This window comes from Falco punctatus (genome assembly GCF_963210335.1).
Source record: "Falco punctatus genome assembly, chromosome: 8".
Taxonomy (NCBI): domain Eukaryota; kingdom Metazoa; phylum Chordata; class Aves; order Falconiformes; family Falconidae; genus Falco; species Falco punctatus.
In genome coordinates, this window is record NC_137588.1 from 14176217 (window position 1) to 14194528 (window position 18312).

The window sequence follows — 18312 nt, forward strand, 5'->3', positions numbered from 1 at the left end:
AAACCCTTTTTAGTTGCAACTTCAAAATTTACCATTGTCAGAATTCTTTTCTATTTGTACAATATGGAAATGCCTCCACTTTTTAACAAGCTATAGTATTGTTCACAATTGACTTTATTAAGTAAGCAAGGGATCTGCAAAGAAACATCCTTTAACTTTTTTTAAAAATACTTTTTAATTTAATTTGAAACAGTCCTTGGTCATAAAAAAAGCCCACCACTGCTTGAAGCTTGAACTAACACTAGTGAAGAAAGGCATGCTGCTTCAGACTATTGGGATCCAGACTCTGAAATCTCCTGGTATTTGAGCATTTCTGTGTAAACATGCAAATTATTAATTTCTATGCTTTGAAAGAATTGAAGCAATTTAAGTGTTCCCAAGCTGTATAATTAAAATAGTTATTTTTCCAGGTTTCCTCCTGCCTTTTTTTAAATTGGAAAAAAATTTAGCTTACCATCTGTTTGAGACTTGCTCAGGAAAATTGTGCTTGCTCTGGGATGATCAGATGGATTAGATTCCAAGGCTAAATCTGAAACAGAAAGGACAAAAAAAGGAGACACCTTTAACAGAAGTTGATTACTGCAACAATTCCCACCCAGCCTTAACAAGCTCAAGCACAGTGATGGAGACAAGACCAGAATGGGCTGCCTCTCTAACGCAAACCCTTACTTTTGCCATGATAAATAAAAACCTGACATCTTCCTTTCTGGGAAAAAAAAAACCAAACACAAAAACAAACAAACAAACAAAAAAAGCCTGTGGACTTATTCCTATTGCCATGAAGCTCTGAAGTAGCTTATAGTTTCTACCAAAACAAAATCTGGAAAAGGAGATCTTAGAAAACAAAAAACATCTTCAAAAGTCAGTACACACTCCTGCATGCTAGGGTAGCTGGATGTGGAGCCTGTGCTCAGTAGAGGGCAGAAAGCTAGAACTTTATCAAGAGCATAATTTAAAACAAAACAAAACAAAAACACACAGACAGAAAGAAAAAAAAGAAGAAAGAAAGAGGACGCTGCTGATCTTTCACTCTATGCTTTAGGTACCCAATATGGCAGGAAACAATCTCTGCAGTCTTATAAAAGGACCTAATAAGTAACTTTTACAGTGCTGATAAATACCAAAACATGGGTCTTACACTATTCTATTATTTTGGAATTTCAAGAAAAACTCTCTACAACTAGTATGTAATTATTGAAGAACAAAATGACTGCTTTAATCCTTTGCCACAATGAACAAGTGATGACATTAATGAGGATGTTATTACTCCCTTAGATTAAGATGGGACTGATTACTAAAAAGTTTGTTGATGAAACTGTAAACATCACGATGAAATTTTGAGCTGCATTAGCTCTGACAGAAGAAACAGCTGTTCTGAGGAAGTCACACTACAGACACACTGACTTAAGCAAACTTATGAACAGAATAATCTGTGATCCTGTACATCCTGGAAGGAGCAAATTTGCATTCTGATCTTCCTGCGTGCTACTTACGCCACACTAACCACAAAAGCATGCAAGCTCACAAACTCGCACATTAGTGTTTAAGGTGCTACAGCAATGCAGTTGCCACACCCTTAAGAATCACTATCAACTTTTAATTAAAACAAAACAAAACCCCACAAACTTAAGAGAATTTTATGCACTCAACCAATAGAACTCTGGTTGAATAGTAGCCAAAGTACGCACAAACTGTCTTGGTGCTGGAAATCTTAACTATGCAAATGTTTTGTGCTGCACCTAACTCACAGTACAGCCACAGCCCTCATGTGTTGGCGAGTGGACGTAATTGCAGAGGTGTGTGTGTCCCCAAGACGTCCCATTCCAGATTCCCACTGGTACACAACACTGGTATCCAGACCTCTGTTTTCCAAGTACTTGGTGTACACCATAACTGGCCTTAGACAAACGCTACTGCTCAAACACTGGTCCAGGATGCAGAACACTGTAATTTTGAATCTGTACTGTGTAAGGTAGCCAACATCTATCTAGAAAAACTGTTCAGTTGTTCACGTTTGCCCCCTCTCAAAAACGGCCAGTCAGCTATGAAAGCAGACCATCTCAAGCAGTTTTTAAAAGCTAACCTACAAAACCAGTATTTCTGTTTTCACCTTACCGTGCTCATTCATGGTACACAGTGAACAGATACCTGTATTTAATCATGTAGTTCTAGTATGAGCAGTCCTGGTTTAGAAGCCCTAGAATGGAATTCGCGTTACAGCTCATACCTGAGGTACCACTAACACACATTTGATTCTGGAAAAAAACAAATCAGCATGCAGTAGTATGCCATACTGGCACATTTTAAATATTTGTATAAATATATATATATTGTATAAATATTGTACAAACGTATATAAATATGTTTGTAACATCTCAACAAAATAGTGTTAACTGTTGTTTCAAATTTGTCCACAATGTTGACAAGTTCTGATTTAGCAAAAAAACCACCAACCAAACCACCCAACAAACTTTGACAAAGACCAAGGAATTCACTAATAATGGCAAATATTAAACAACTTTTTAGATTTGAGAAAGGAGGTATTAAGAAACGGCAATATTTTACTGGTCTGACAAATAAGTACATCAACAGGCAGAACAAGACTAAAATATGCAGATCTAAAATAATGATTAGCAAGTTAGGATGCAAACAGAGCAAACTACTCAGAATTTATTCACTTACAGTTCAGCAGCAACTTTCAGAACGAGTCAGTCAGGTTAGAAGTGACCTCAGGAAGCCTCCCATACAACCTCTTCTCTGAGAACAGGGTCAGCGATGAGGTATAATTACGCTGCTGAAGGCTTTAACCAGCCGAGTCTTCAAAACCTCCAAGAAGGGTCCACAGAACCCGATCACCTTTCCCACCGAGGGGGGACTAATGCCTACGAGGCTACGGGGCTCGCTCCGTAGGGAAGAGCATGTAGGCCTGTAGGAGACTTGTCTGATATTCAGGGGGAGGCAGCACGGGCAAAGACAAGCACAGGCCAACAGAAGGAAAGGGGCTGCTGACTTCATTAACTCCTAACACAGCGCTTTCCGTTTCTCCTTGTTCGATTTCATTGGGTTCCTGTTGGCCCAGCCCTCCAGCCCACCTAGGCCCCCCCGGACAAGCAGTCTCCAGCGTACTGACTGTTGCCCTGTTGGGTGTCATCTGCAATTTGGGCACACTCCGTTGCCTCCTCCAGGTCACTGACAAATTAACGTTAGACAGGTGCTTTTCTCCCCAAGGAAGAGACAGTACGGGATAACGCCCATCCTGCCCTCACCCTCTAAAAAAAAAAAAAAATACACCAACATCTTGACTTCCCCAAGGTTTTGATTTACTTTGCAATGATATGACTTGCTAAAGCTCACTTCTTACAGTTTCTGCCTTTTCTTGTGCTCTGCTAGTCCCTATATCCACGCTGCTTAGACATTTGAAATCAGGTCTAGGGCTAAAAGCACTACAAGAGTTAAAACACCTGCACTGCAAATGCAGCCAACTCTCATCCCAGACAAGAAGGGTCTCAGACCTGCAGCACTGCAGGATGCACAAAGGCACACAATACTGACATGGCCACGCAAGTCAAACTTGTCCCCCTGAACCCAAGTAGAGCCACACATCTGAGGAGAGGAAAAACAGTGAAGTCTATTTTCCTTTCACTATCCCCAGTTCCACAGTGCCTCTGCCAGACACAAGATGCTTTCTGCTGGACAAAGTCCTGTGTATCAGTACTCATAGCACACTAATCCACAGATTATACAACCAGAGTTACGGTACTAATGAAGTCAAAGACACATTGTGCAGGCCCCAGTAAAAAACCCCACAAAAAGTGATCAAGACTAATTGTAGCTAGGTTTCTTATCCCAGAATAACGTGGCATTAGCAGAAACAGTACATCTGCTTTTGTCTGGCAAGACACTGCAAGGAAAGAAAGATGCATTTAGTAGCCCACTTCACTGTAGCTTTCCTCTTCTAAGCAGCCAGAGAATTTTGACCATCTCTTCTGTGCTGTTCTCCCTGGACAATGCTTTTTCCCAAGCAATGGAAAAATCAGTCACACAATTTGCTCTTTCTAAACTGCCAGCATTGCTCGTGAAATACCAAAAAGCAACAGCAATACAGCTAATGAAGGAAGCATAAGGCAAGAGGCAGGTAAGGACGTGAAAAGAGGCAAAATGTGATGGGAAACACAGCTAAAGGAAAGCCAGCGGAAGAGATAAATCTGCCTGCAAACAATTTGACTCACAACCAAGCATAACTCCTAATACTTCATCCTGGTAGAACTTGTAAGTCCAAACCCAAGATACCTAGCCCTGAAAATAAGGGTCTTGATTAGGATCTACATCACAAGATGCATGACAGAAAGCTCAAGCTTCACAGAAAGTTAACAGAAAAAGAAAGAAACATGATATGCCACAAGATGAACGAAATAACGAGAATTAAAACATGCAGAATCAAGAATGAGAAATGAGAGAAGCAACAAGAAGATATAAAGAGCAAGAAAACTACTCCAAAAGATTTTTGTTCTAGAGGCTACTGACTCAGTAGAAGTCAAAACACATTTTCTGTTGGACCCTCACACTTAGCGATGAAGAGGTGAGAAGGGAAGATTTCCATCAGAAATTAAGCCTGTGGGAACAGCGCAGTAACACTTCCACGCTACAGCAGCCCTCCACCTCTCCGAGAGCTACATATTAAACACAGCTTTTCCCTTTATTTCGCTGCATCTCTCAGTGCCGTTTACTCACGTGGCACTACCAAGCTTGTCCGATCAACCCTGTCTCCAACTGGAGCACAGAGAAGCCTGAACTTGCTTCCCCCTCTCAACATTCTCATTTTAAAGAATCCCTTGCAGCTTGCTTGCCCTTCAGACAATCTCAGCCACCTCTGCTACTGCTGTGTGCTCAGCGCGCTGGTAAGAGCATGTGGTCCCCCACAGGGCAGATCACATTACTTTTAAAAGCAAACCTCTGCCTCTAGCTCAAGCTCTTACGTCCTTCCCTCAACACAAAATCCGCATTAAGACTTTACTTTTATTCATCTATGCCATATAAGAATGCGTGTGGGTATTATGAATTTATAATGCTACCTATTTATCTACTGTTTTACACCCCTCCACGAGTGATTTCTAACGATTAAGAACACATGTTACACACTGCATCACACTACATATATCATTTCACGAATAAAGCTGACAGTCAAAGATGTCACTGTTATTAAGTAGCAGCCCTTTGAAAACTTCACTACTTTAGAACGCTGAGTTATTGCGGTCCCTTTGTTCATTTTAGCCACATCCTCTGCTTTACTAGACAGCAGTAACATTTGGATACACCACATATTTAAAGCATTAAAACATTGTATCATCTCTTTGCCATAAATAGTTTCTTCCCTTGCTCACTGGGTTACCAGCTTTGATTAATGTTTGAGTCTCCCTTGTATTTCATTAGCTTACAGTGTGGAAGATGCAAGTTGCTTAAAAGCTCCCAATAAAGATTTAAAAATTAAAAGAAATTAGACTAACAAATTTGCCAATGCATTTCAGAAACGTTATTCCTAACAATAACTTCATATAAAATTATTTGTCCTTTAAATTATGCTATCCTATTTCTACTACCAAAAACTTTCCTAAAAGTTACAACTCTGGTTTCTAAATTCAACCTGCTTCATTTCCTCCTCACCAGCCACAGTGAACGCACCACAGCACCCAGCACACAGGTTGTTCTCCATTTGCCTTCTCCTGTTACGCCCTCAGTTACACACAGGTTAGTCTATCCTTTAAACACACCATGGGTGGCTCCTTCCCCAAATTTGGACAGAATGAAAGAACTTTGATCTCCCGATTATTCACCTTTAACAATTTACATCTCTTCCATAATGGGATGGACTCAAAAGATACAAAACTTGCTCTGTTTTCCTAACTAAAACAAGCAAATTTGAATACATAAAGGTGTGTATATATATATATATACCTATATATACACATAATTAAGTGCTTTCAAACACAACCAGTTCTCAGAAAGGAACCCTATTTTGAGGGAGAATCTTGGTGAAAAGTGTCTTGACCAACACTTGCATATGCATAGGCCCCTTAAAAACACTCCTAGCTCCACAGGGGAAATGAACTCTTTATACAGAGAGAAAACCAACTAAACCCAACCCACACAGGTGGCCTTTGTTCACACAAAGAGGGACTATTTAGGTTGAAAGAGACCTCTTGAGATCACCTAAATCCAAGCCCTGCTCCAGCAGGGCCAGCTAGCGCGGTGTGTCCAGGACTCTCTCCGCAGTGTGTCCAGGACTCACTCTCTCCGTCAGGTTTTGACTGTCTCCTCAGACAGAGACTTCACAAGCTCTGTGGGTGGGCAACCTGTGCCAGTGTTTGACCACTCTCATTGTTAAATGATTATTTCTAAAGATTGTGACTTTACACAATACAGACAGAAAGCTAGTTAAGATCTGTCAGTTGTTCTTTATAGCGCTGCTTTGAGAACACAGCAATATCATTACCAATACCTGGCACGTATCTAAGCGGACTATGATGTTTCAGAAGGCTGCAGAAATTACTTCAATACACAACAAGCTCTCTTAATTAAGAGGGAATTATTTGTTCTTTTACACCACACTCCTAAGTTGTGCTGGTGCAACAAGAAACTGACACAGTAAGCATTTCAGATAGAAAGCAGAAGTGTAAACCATCTATTAAATACTGTGGGCTAGACAGGGTTTAAGTTCTATATTAATTTCTACGGTTTAGGAAAATCAATACAGTATTAGTGTTCTTGCATTTCTTAAAGTGTAGGAGAATCCACGCCACTGTCGTTGACCTCCACAACAAATCCCAACATGATCTTGTTGCACTTGGTTCACAGGCCCTGTTGGGGAAACACGACAGATCTGTTCCACCGCACACAATAGCTGCTAGCCTTTTTGGGACTGAACAAGGTCAAGTGGGCTTCTGTGGCTTTCATGATGTACCTGCCAGGGTTAGAATCACTTCTACACATTTTAGCTAGACTGAACAGCAGGATGTCAGGAGTGCCCCAAATTCCACAGTGAAGGCAAGGACCAGTTATAAGGGAAGAGAACTAGGTGCCCCTACAATTTTATCTTGGAACTAGAAGGAAAACAGCAGTTCACAAGGTAGACTTTTAAAGTGACAAACGTTTCTGTGCTGCATTTAACATAGGACCTTTTAAAAAGGTAAGAGAAAGAACTGGTCCCATGCTGTCCACTTTTTATTCCCCACATAGACCTTCACACAGAACACAATTCACTACCATCAGAAGCTAAAGCAGAACTCCACGGCTCTAATTTTTTAGTTAAGCCAAAACAAAATTTTCTAACATGTTACATATCAACCAAATCTTATAATCCCAGATCCATGCTGATAACTGCAAGTGTAAGGAAAGCCTTTCCCATAACTCCTCACATGCTCTCTGCCTTACTTATCACAAGACATGGTTCAGAAAGAAAAACAGGTGAGTACCATAAATTTCAGTCTCATCTAGTGTCTGCAGGTAACCAAAATAAGATGCACTGTACTGTGTGCAAGGTGTCATATGCCACCTGATGGGATGGCATATGTTGTGGTTTTTCTGCTCTTCCAATTGTTTGCATTAATGCAAACTTGAAATTAAGTTTGAGCTTTTATGAAAGTTAACAGTGTCATCAAGTTTTGTGCCATTTTAGGCATAAGTTCAAACACAGTGGCTTTGTGTGTTCCCAGCTTACCTGCAGTTTGTTCTATGAAAGAAAAATAACTATCTGCATAACAAAACATGTTCAACGGTTTTAAAGATATTTTTTTTTATGTCTTTGAGAGACAATAATTAGAGTCTGCTTGGCATGTTTGATGACTTTTCACACTGGAAAAAACCCAACCACCATGTTTGATTCCTGCAATGACGCAAGACCCTTTCAGAACTCCAAGCTGTGTTCTGTTGCTCCAGAAGCAAAGCCGCTTTTTATTTATTTTTTTTTAAAAAAAACCACACAGCTCAAACATGCAGAACGCTACCTGGTTGACAGTGGGATTTTTGTGTAAATTGTTAAGGTAACCCTGATATTTGCATCACCTGCAAGTATGATCTTCAGTTTTACTCATCTGGCTTTATTACACATTTAAATAAATGGTGCCAAGCTTTTTAAGCCAGTTGCGTACTTGTTTGTCCCTTCAAGTCAAAACATTGAGAGTTTTCCTCTTTAAACATTACTTTTCTAGTGAGTGAAATAAAAGTGGGCATTCAAACTCCAGCTGTAATGAAGAAAACCCAAAGAGAATAGAAATCTCAAGATGAGCTAATTGGCAAGGATCTACAGATCCACGGCTGGGGTTCTTAATGTTTGGTAGAATTTTCCTCCTGCATCTCAGAGTCACTTCTTCCTGTATGTGGAAGAAATGTTGTTAGAAACCTTCATTTAATATGTAATGCAAATCTGGGAGGAGTAGGTTAGGTTTTTGTGTTTTGTTGGCTTGTGCAAGAGTTTGTTCCCCTGTTAGTCAGCTTTTCAGTATGACCTCACCGCCCTGATCACACTCGAGAGAGCAGATACTTCTAGCCACAAAAATTCTATTGCTTTACGACATCTACCCTTGACAGGTAGGGGAGGGAAGAGCAATTCTCCTAAAGCAAGCCAGAAAAGGAAAGGACCCTAGAGATAAGTTACATGGAAACAGTAAAAAAAAAAAAAAAAAAGTCAAGATGAAAAAATTCAGTTTCCTTAGTTCCACAAGTTTCATCAAACCCTTCACGTTAGCCTTATTATTTCCTTTCAGTTATTTCCCATTTTATGAAAATCTCACAGTTGTCATAGCTGTTGTACTGGATGTCTGAAGAAACACTCACCAAAACAAATCTGTTTCCCTCCATGTGAGCTTCATGTATATATGTTCCATATCAACTGTTCTTAAAAACCCAAGGCTTACACAAACTTGCTCACTGCAGAAGTCTCCAAAATTCAGTGAAGAGAGAAAAGGATAGAGGATTCCCTAGCTGTCAGCAGTACCCAAGCATAAGAACAGAAATACAGATATTATACTATGGCAATGATTTCTTTTATTTCCACTTCCCAAATTTTTAGATCAATTTCATCATTGTTTCTAAACGACTTAGTGATTCTGTCATTTCCACTACAGGCACTTCGAAGATCATTTCATAAAGGCCATGACACTAGGCATCTTAAGCCAACAACATGGAAGAGTCAATTCCTTCACGTTTGGTCATGATCACGTATTATTTGTAACTGCTACAAATACCTTTCTAACTCCTAGCCAGTTATAGGAAAAGAGATATTGAGAGTTCTGGGAAAGAGCAGCGAGGGTAAGTTCAGTGACAGACTCTGCAAATACAAGGAAAAAACCGAGAAGGAGCACCAGAAAAGGGACCATAGCATCAGTTGATTTTCACCCCCAATTTCATGTTTGACTAACTAGACTACGGTATTTGCCAGCCTATGCAGCCACAGATCTTCCAACAGAGAGGCACAAAAACCAGCATGAGATGGTTAAGCTTTTCCTGTGCTGAAAACCGTTGGCATCAAAAAGCTGACTCCTTGCATCAAAGTGTTAATCTATTATTATTTAACTTACTAACATTTTAACCAGGATTAAAAAAAAAAAAAAACAACCAAAAACTGGGAGAAAAAAACACCTCCACCCACATGCCTGAAGTAAGCTGACATTATATAAGAGAGGAGCAAATGAACAGTATTTAGACCTTCTGCAAGGAGGTTCATAGACAACCAGCTGGTGAAATCAGATCACAAATATCTGTTCGTATTCAACACTGTTTAGTAACTGCGGCATGCAGGCAACTTGAAGCTTGCCCCTTTCAGCATGGCACAGCCTCTGGAGAGCCAGGGGGCTGCTGAAGAAAGAAAATCAGACACACAGGTGCTCGAAGAGTTATTCTAGACACTAGTCTGCCTGAGCCTGTTCTGGTAAATCTCACCGCATGCTCTATTAACTCTCCTCTTCAAATTCCCCTTCCATTTGGCTTCCCATCTACCCTCTGTGTGATGACTGTATCCCACCCAGCACCTCTCCTGATCCCATCTGCTGTTCTCTCTCATCCCTGATTGTCTCTTCCCTTGTCATTCTTCACCACCCACCCACCCTCAAGTTCTCCAGGTAAAGGTACCAGGTCATTTTGTCCCACCAGTTCAGCAGGTCAACAATTTTCCCCTTGGCTCATGTGAACCTGGCAAACCTCTGCCAAAACTGCTGAACTCAGTACACAGCAGAGGTGGAGGGAGATAATGTTCTCAAGTACAAGCGAGAAAAATCTGCCAAGCGAGGCCTTGTTCTAGTTTTATCCAAGGATCAAAGAACTTATGAAAAATTAGATCTATGTTTAAACATCAGGATCTGGCAAGAAAGTGTCAGCCACAGGAAGTTCTCCCCCAAATAACAAAAAAAAAAAAAAAATTACAGTAAAAAAGAAGCCCAAAATAAAAATGAGCAAGCACTCATCGTGGGGGTGGGGGTGGGTGATGACTGGGACACACAACACCCAAACAAAAAATCCAAGGAAAAAACAACCCCATCTTCCCCCAGTAATCAACGCAGCCCGTATGGCACATTAGGATCAAAGAGCTGCCATTCCTACAACTAGGTAGGAAAGCCTTTTTGGTCAATTCAAACTGCTTCAGACTACTGCCTGCATGCTGAGAGAAGAAACACAATGCTCAGCTAAGCAGTCAACTAGCAGCTTTAGGTTCATTTTAGCTTTCAATATTTAACATTAACAGTAGGCATGAACCTATGTGGAAGAAATTATCATTTTCAATGTTATGTTTATTCCCATTTACTTAATACAACCCGGCTTAGCATATCAAACCACAAATGCAGGCTTATTTCTCATTCTGAAAAAGCACGCACTGAACAGGTTATGGCTTAGGATCTTGAGAACCACAAAACACAAAGTCATCCTTTAAATTCCCTCTTAGCAGTGGATCTGACAATCCCTTCCCATTTGAATTAACTTTTGTTGAAACATTACACTTTCAGTTTCACAGCATGTTTTATCTCCATCCCACTTACCACTGCTTTTTTGTCTTACATAAACACCACTTCATAATCTCCCCATTTTAAGAAAGTGAGATTTTTCTGGTTTAATTCTGATCCGATACAGACAATCTAAGCAGTGCTGACCAGAAAGCAGTACCCCTGTTAAGTAGTGTGCTGGAGAAGCTATAGAATAATCCTCATCTAACAGCATAGACCTGCGAGAACCACATTCCACTTGCTATTCAAAAAAAAGGCAGGCAAAACAATATGAACCCCAAAGTTGGTAACTTCTGCGTTCCTGATACAACCGAAACATTCAATTTTAGCAAAACAAGTGCAAAAGTATTAAGGTAGACTTAAGAACAACAAAAACACTTAGATAGAAATTTAAGGAATGGGGAGCATCTCCATCACATTTGGATGCTAGCTTTCTGATATATTTAGCTGTGTTCTTAGAAACTCCTAGAACTGAGCAGCATGGAACAAAAATAGCCAAGATGATCTTGACTTCCCACCCCCCCCTACAGCTTTCTCTCTTTTCCCCCCTGCCAAAGCATTCAAGAAAAGGCCAGTCAGTAGATTCCCAGACTTCTGTTACTGACAAAACTGGCATCTTAGCTAACCTATGATATTAGACATTAATACATTTTGGAAGTAATATTTATCCCTCAAACGAAACTGCTGGACTACTTACCACTATAGCAACGAACTAATGCTCTGTAGTAGTCACAGCACAGAAGCATGTAGGCTGCCTGCATGGTTTAGGTATGCTGACAGCCTTTATAACCTAGAGTTAAGAGGGGTAAGCATAGCTATCTGGTATATGCAAGCGCTGCGTTTACAGATTTATTATTTTCACGGAAGGTCTTAAACAGCAGTATCACTTAAAATTTCATTGTCGTATCTGTTTCGTAACACTTGATTTCAGACTTCACAAATAACGCTTTACGTTTTGAAGTTAACTACTTTTTCAATCCTACCCAGGTAGTGCTTTATAATTTTCAAAAATGCACACGAGAAGTTTTACTTCTAATATTGACCATCCAGAGCTGCATCATCATAAAGATATCAAACTTCAATACTTTTTGCAGCCCCAGTCATACCAATCTGAAAACTTGGTATATAGACAAATAGCATCTATCATTTGTAGCAGACCTACTCCCAAGGGCATGCAACAGTGAACGACATACCACTGTAAAACGGATCTTTAAAATCACCTAATTATGCAATTCTAATTATTAGGATTACCTCCTGCCTCAAGACTAAAGTGTCCATAGCCACAAAAGTAACATTTGTTATAGACAGCTACCATCTTATCCTCAGACACTTTCATTCGTGTCTGCAAATTCAAAAAAATAAATACTTCCCTACTTCAAGGCCGGTTCCGACATTTGGATGAATTCACAATTAAGCCCAGTTACTTAGCACTGCTGACATGATCACATACTAAAGATCCAAACAAATACAACCCTTATTCCCGAGCAGATTTATTTAGCTTAGGCATTTTTCCTTGGCTTATTAGAAACTTTAGAGAGTTTAGCTCCTCCTCCCTTAACGAGTCTGGGAGAGTTGAGAGATTTCTGTATTATCTTCCCACAAACATTTTTATTTCTCCTAGATGGCAAATATAAGTTCTCCTACTGCAGAACTGCACAGCTGTCTCAAAGGAGATCCAAAGGGCTGGCTGTTCCATCTCGCTTCTGTAACAGCTGCACCATATGGTGCTGTGCAAAACCATGCAAGTTTAATAATTTCATTTCTGAAGGTTTCCCCACACTCTCCTGCAGCTAGTTTCTCGCTGACAGCCATTTTTTTTTCCTTAAGACGAGTACGGAGGGTCAGCGATAATTGTTACTGTGTGCACTGTACATTAAAGATGTCAGACAGTTTATCTTTTGTCGACTGAATGTATTTCATATAGGTGTGGTTATAATTAGGAGGAGGAACAGCAAGGTGTTTGTTAATTAAACTAAGTTTTGAACATCATAAGCTATTACCCTGTGCTGTATGCTTAGGGTGTCAAGCGAACACCCAGAGCGGAGCACCCCTAACCTGGCAGACGTTGTCTCGGTAACCCTCACCGCAGCACAAACCCGCAAGCTCCTCCTAGGCATGCCTGGGAAGGAGACACGTTACAGAGGGGTCCGTGACACCAGTGCTCCAGGTGTAACTGGCAGGAATCGGAACAGCAAACACCTACTTTCCCATGCGCTCAAGGAACGCGAATCAGGCACACGCCGAGAGCTACGCCAACGGACCTCGGAGGAACGAGCCCGCAGCTATAACCCAACACCCTGCACTGGCAGATGACAAGTTACCCACGTCCAGCCACAATGATGTCATATGCACACGATCTTTGTAATTCCTAATTCCCCGATTCCCCACACACCCTCTTCCTTCCTCCTGTTCAACAGACTGGATGGATATGCACCAGCTTCTGCGAACCGCCCGGACGCTACGACCGAGTCACGGCTCCATCGTTACGGAGAAACGCGCAGCCGGGCTCGCACCTCGGCCGGGCGCTCCCCCCGACCCCCCTCCGCAGCGGGCCGGGAGCGGCCAACGGGGCACTCCCGGGCAGGGCACCCGGCCGCCCCCCCGCCCTCGGCCGGTTACTCGTGAAGCGGCCGCGCCGGCCCCGCGGCTCGTCCCTCGGGGTGCCGGACCCCCGCCTGGCGGCGGCGCGGCCGCGGGGAGCCCGGGGCTGTCAGGGCCGTGAGAGCCGCGGGGAACTTTGCCGGGAGGCGGCAGGCCAGGCCCCCCGGGGCTCGCACGCTGCCCCCGCCGCCGGGACAAAGGGGGCGCGCTGCGGGCGGCGAGGCGCCGCGCCCCGGGTTGCCGGTCCCCCCCGCTCCCGGGCGCCCACCCGCCGCGGAGCGGGGCGGCGGCACCACGGAGGCAGCCGCCGGCGGGGCGGGGGTGCGGTGCCCGGCGCTCCCCGCCGCCCGCCCGCCGGGCCCCGCCGCTCGCCCCCCGCCGCCGCCGCTCACCATCCGGGAACTCCCGGTCGCTGATGTGCTGGAGGTGGGGGCCGCCGCCGCCGGGATCCGAGTCCCCCGACTCGGCCTCCGCCGATCCCGAGCCGGCGCCGCCGCCGCCCGCCGCCGCCTGGTACGCGTCCGCCCAGCGGTCGGGCCCCGGCGCTGCCCCGGCGCCGCCGCCGCGGGCCCGGCTGAGCTTGGGGCTGGCGTCCGGGGATACGCAGCAGGTGACGGTGTTGCCCATGGAGCCCGGAGCTCCCCCGCCGGGCCCCGGCTACGCGGCTGCCGGGCTGGGGCGGGGGAGGGGGAGCCGAGGCGCCGGGCGGAGGGCGGGAGGGAGGGACGGAGGGCGGGAGGAGGGCGGGGCGCGCCTCAGAGCCGCATCACCGTCGCCTCCGCCCCGGCCGGGCGCGGCCCCCGCCCGCCCCAACGGCCGCGCGAGCCCCGCCGCCGCCTCCTGCGCGCGGCGAGCAACGGACCTCGCGCGAGCGGGCCCCTTCCCCCGGGCCGGGGGAGGGGCGGCGGGAGGGGCGGCTCCGCCTCGCTCCCACCCAATCGCCTCCCGCCGGGACGCCGCGTGACGCGGCTCCGCCAATGGGCGCGGGGGTCGTCACGCGGCGCCCGCCGCGCCCTTCCGGGCCCGCCCCTATCCTGCCCCGTGCGCACACGCACACGCAGCGCCGGCCGCGCCCCCGCCCCGCCCCCTGGCGGGGCCACGCGCCTGCCCCGCCCGCGGCGCGCCTGGCTCCCGCGGCCCGGCCGCGCACGTGCTGCCGGTGCGCCGCCGCCGCCGTAGTTGTGAGATCGTAAAAAACCGACTGTGCAGTGACAGAAAGCAATAAATCGAATAACCGGGTAATAGGCTCATGTATTAGCCAATGACAGTGTTGTCTCACCTTACCGGGGGTTTGAAAGGCCGCTGGGCGCTTGGCTGGGCCGGCGGTCACAGCGGCCACCCAGGACCCCTGTGGCCGGTGCTGGTGACTTTGCAGTGAGGTCCCTCGAGCAGGGGAGCAAGCGAGGCCGTGTCCAGCTGCTGGCTGACAGCCTGCCGCTCGCCGTGGTGCAGGGCCGGTGCGCCTGGCCGGGCAGGAAGCGTTACACGTGGCCGCCGGCATCCCCAGGGGTTCTGCCTCACTGTGTTGGAGGTCTGCGGCAGCTGTGTGTTCCCATGGTGTGTGTGTCTCAGCTACCTGCGAGGCTTCTCAGAGGGCTGGAACGCTCAAACACACTCCAGGGAACGATGGATTAGGGGGCAAGGCACCCACAGCAACCAGGGGCCCCGATAAGAACGAGCGTACCCCATCCTGCGGTGGGTCGTCACCTCACCGCCCCTACAGAACTTCAGCCGTGGCCCCTGATGAGAAGATGGCTCTGCAGAAACCTTAAGAACATACAGAAGTATTACTGAAGGCTGCCATCGTGCTGGCAGTTATTCCGGACGTAGGTGGGCTCAGGGGGTTACTCCATTTTGTAGGACAAATCTCAGTGTCTCTCCCACGTGGTCAGGAACCACAGACAGTTTTCAGGCAGAACCGCCCCTCGCTTCTTCGGCAACAGCAAGTCACAGATGCTGCATTTCTAGAATCTGTACAACGTAATCCCAGGCACAAAAAAGGGGAGGGGGGAACTAAACGATTTATAGTCTTACATGAGGATTATTCCCTCACACTGATGAATTATACTTGTTCACTTGCCAGCAAGTTCTCTAAACTGTGTTAGCGAAGCCTTTTCGCAGCCCGCTGACGATTTGTAAGGCTTTGCTACTCCCGGCCTCGCCGTGGGTTACAGGAGCGCCTCACTGGGGCTTTGCTTTTGGTGCTTTTGGAACCACTTTTTGGAACCAGCCCCACATCCCTCCACAGCTGCTGTGCTCTGCTGGGAAACACGCAGGACAGCAGGTCATAGTCCCAGGTCTAGGAAGGATGGGGACTAAACCACCAGGTGGGACAGGAGACTTGCCCAAGCCAGGGAGGGGAAAAAGCAAAAGAGCCGTTCAGAAACTGGAGTTTTCTTCACTCTGTTGTTGTATCCACTGATGTTTGGCGAGGATAGTGAGGGAAGAGAAGAAAGCTGGAGGAAAAGTTGGTGTGGTTTAGTGAAGCAATTAATTCTCCAGCAAGAATAACAGCTGGCTTGCATCTGTGCTATTTAATATTGCAGCCAGAGTAACTCACCCTCTTACACCAGAAAAGCAATACCCTTACTCGTTTGCACCTGGATGTCTCTATTTTAAGAAGTGGCGGCAGCTGGGTGAGCTGCTCCCCTGCTGTGCTGCTGGCCCGTCCAGCAGCTCATGGCTGACGGAGGTGACCGTGCTCCACCTGGAGCGTGGGTAGGGCCAGGGGCAAATCCGCACACCTCAGCCAGGCAGCCACAGCGCCAAATGTGTTTCTTAAACCGTATCTATCCTGCTCCTTGCAGCCGTGCCAGCACGTGTGGTGGGGCTGCCCAGCTTTGGTGGAGGGAGGTACAACCGCAGCAAGTGCCTGGTGGGATCCCAGCAGCAAGCTGGGACCTCTGCTAAGTCTGGGCTTCGGAGCAGCCTTGGGGAGCCCTTTGCCAAAGCTGCGGGTTTGGGGAGTGGAAAATCCTTGTTCAAGGGTGAAGAAGAAGTAAGCAACAGTGGCTCACTAGGCAGCTGAGCACGGGGACACGGTTGTTGAGGGCAACAGCCAAAACCCCACGTACTTGTCCCGATAGACGAAAAATGCTGGGAGCTTGGAGTGGCTGGAGTACGTGACGTGTCTCACTGCTATTTGGGCGTGAAGGTTTTGGTTCCTCTGCCTGCCAGAGGCTGGATTTTCCCGTGGGTCTCATACTTGTTCTCAGTGTGTAATGCCGCAAAGGGGAAGAGACGAGGGCTGTTCTTCCCCCACACTAGCGCTGCTGTAGAGTGTCAGGATTTATACAAACATACAGAGGGAGGAAAGAAACCAGTAGTCTGTTTCCCTGTGTAGCCTTATTCATGTAGGTCTTAAGCAAGAGGAAGCTCACTTTAATCCCTGGAAATCACAGAAAGAGCAAACTGCCCTACCACCCCATCGTTCCAGGAGAATTTAAGCTTCCGCTTCCACATACTTCGGTGTGCCAGTAAAGAGTATTTTTCTGTATCTGTGCGTGTTTCCCTGTAGCTGCAGTAATGAAAAATATTAATTTCCCCCTCCATTTTGGCAAAGTAACTCCTGAAATCTTAATACAGAACTGATTTATCAGGATAATATGACTAAACCTGTGTGTATTTTCTGCAGAACCAGGAATCCTGTTAATAGATATAGCCTGAGCAACACCCTGCAGAGATGAAACACATTATCTTTCATTTATGCAGCTTAGCACTCCATTGACTTACTGCTATAGCAATATACTGAGTACCATCTATCATGATTTATTACCGGTCCTGGTTCTCCTCCTATTTTCTGTCTTGTCTTTCTACTGTTTTGCTTGATTTACCCCAGTGAATCATCAGGCAGTTTCCATTATAAAAAAATCAATTACTTTGATGTACAATGGGCAGCACGTATCTAGTTCCACATTTTGCATGATATGTAGGCATTTTGGATGGCAGATCTTGGCAATAACGAATGCATAAGCTGAAAATAGCTTACTACGAACCACTGAGGTTCAACCCCTTTTTCTCCTGCTCTGGGAAGAGAGGTCTGTGCCACGGGACGCTGAGTTACTGCCTGTTCTCTCTCAGCAGGGCATCCAGCGGGCTGTAACTCTCGCTCACTCACAGACACCAAACACCATGTTTTTACTGTTTTCCACCCTGCTTGAAGTGTTTCCCACTGGTTGCAGTGTTCATCTCCCCACCTGGTTTCAGGGCTGTCCTGGTTCACCAGGGCTGTGGCCAGGGTAGGGCAATTCCCAGTGCAGATGGCGGTGCAGGAGGGCGAGTCAGTGTTATTGAGCATTCCTGATTACAGGGCTGGCCCATAAAGATTAGCGAGTCCTATTGCAGAGTAGCAATAATGATGTCCCAGGTAATGGGGGAGAATTGCTTCTATTCCCAGGGAGTAGCTGAGGCCAGTCCCACTGATAGCAGCGTGCCATTTCTGCACCTCACTTGGGAAGGACACTCCAGCTTCAAGGTGTACCGGCTGAAAACCACCATCAAGGAGAGGCTGGCAAGTTGATGGAAATGGGGTTTATCGGTGTATTTGCTTGCTTGCTTCAAGCCAGAGGCAGACACTTGGGCAGAAGCCTGATGACGAGCTACAGCCTAATCTGAATGGGGCTCACACCTGCGTGTTTGCAGAAAAACTTCAAACAAATTGGAAATAACTTGTGTCACCCTCTGCACTGGGCAAGCACTTCTTAAAATGGTGAAAGCTTTTTCT

At 45.8% G+C, this 18312-nt stretch overlaps 1 protein-coding gene across 1 annotated transcript in view; it reads right to left on the reverse strand.

Moving 5' to 3' along the window:
- The window catches only part of CCNYL1 (cyclin Y like 1), a 34436-nt gene extending 19918 nt beyond the window's left edge, over positions 1-14518 (reverse strand). Inside the window, exons 1-2 of the mRNA XM_080400206.1 lie at positions 13982-14518; positions 455-529 (exon numbers count right to left, since the gene is read on the reverse strand). Coding sequence (XP_080256332.1) covers positions 455-529; positions 13982-14216 — 310 coding nt within the window. The 5' untranslated portion in view covers positions 14217-14518. The remainder of the gene's footprint in view (positions 1-454; positions 530-13981) is intronic.
- Positions 14519-18312: the final 3794 nt, after the last annotated feature.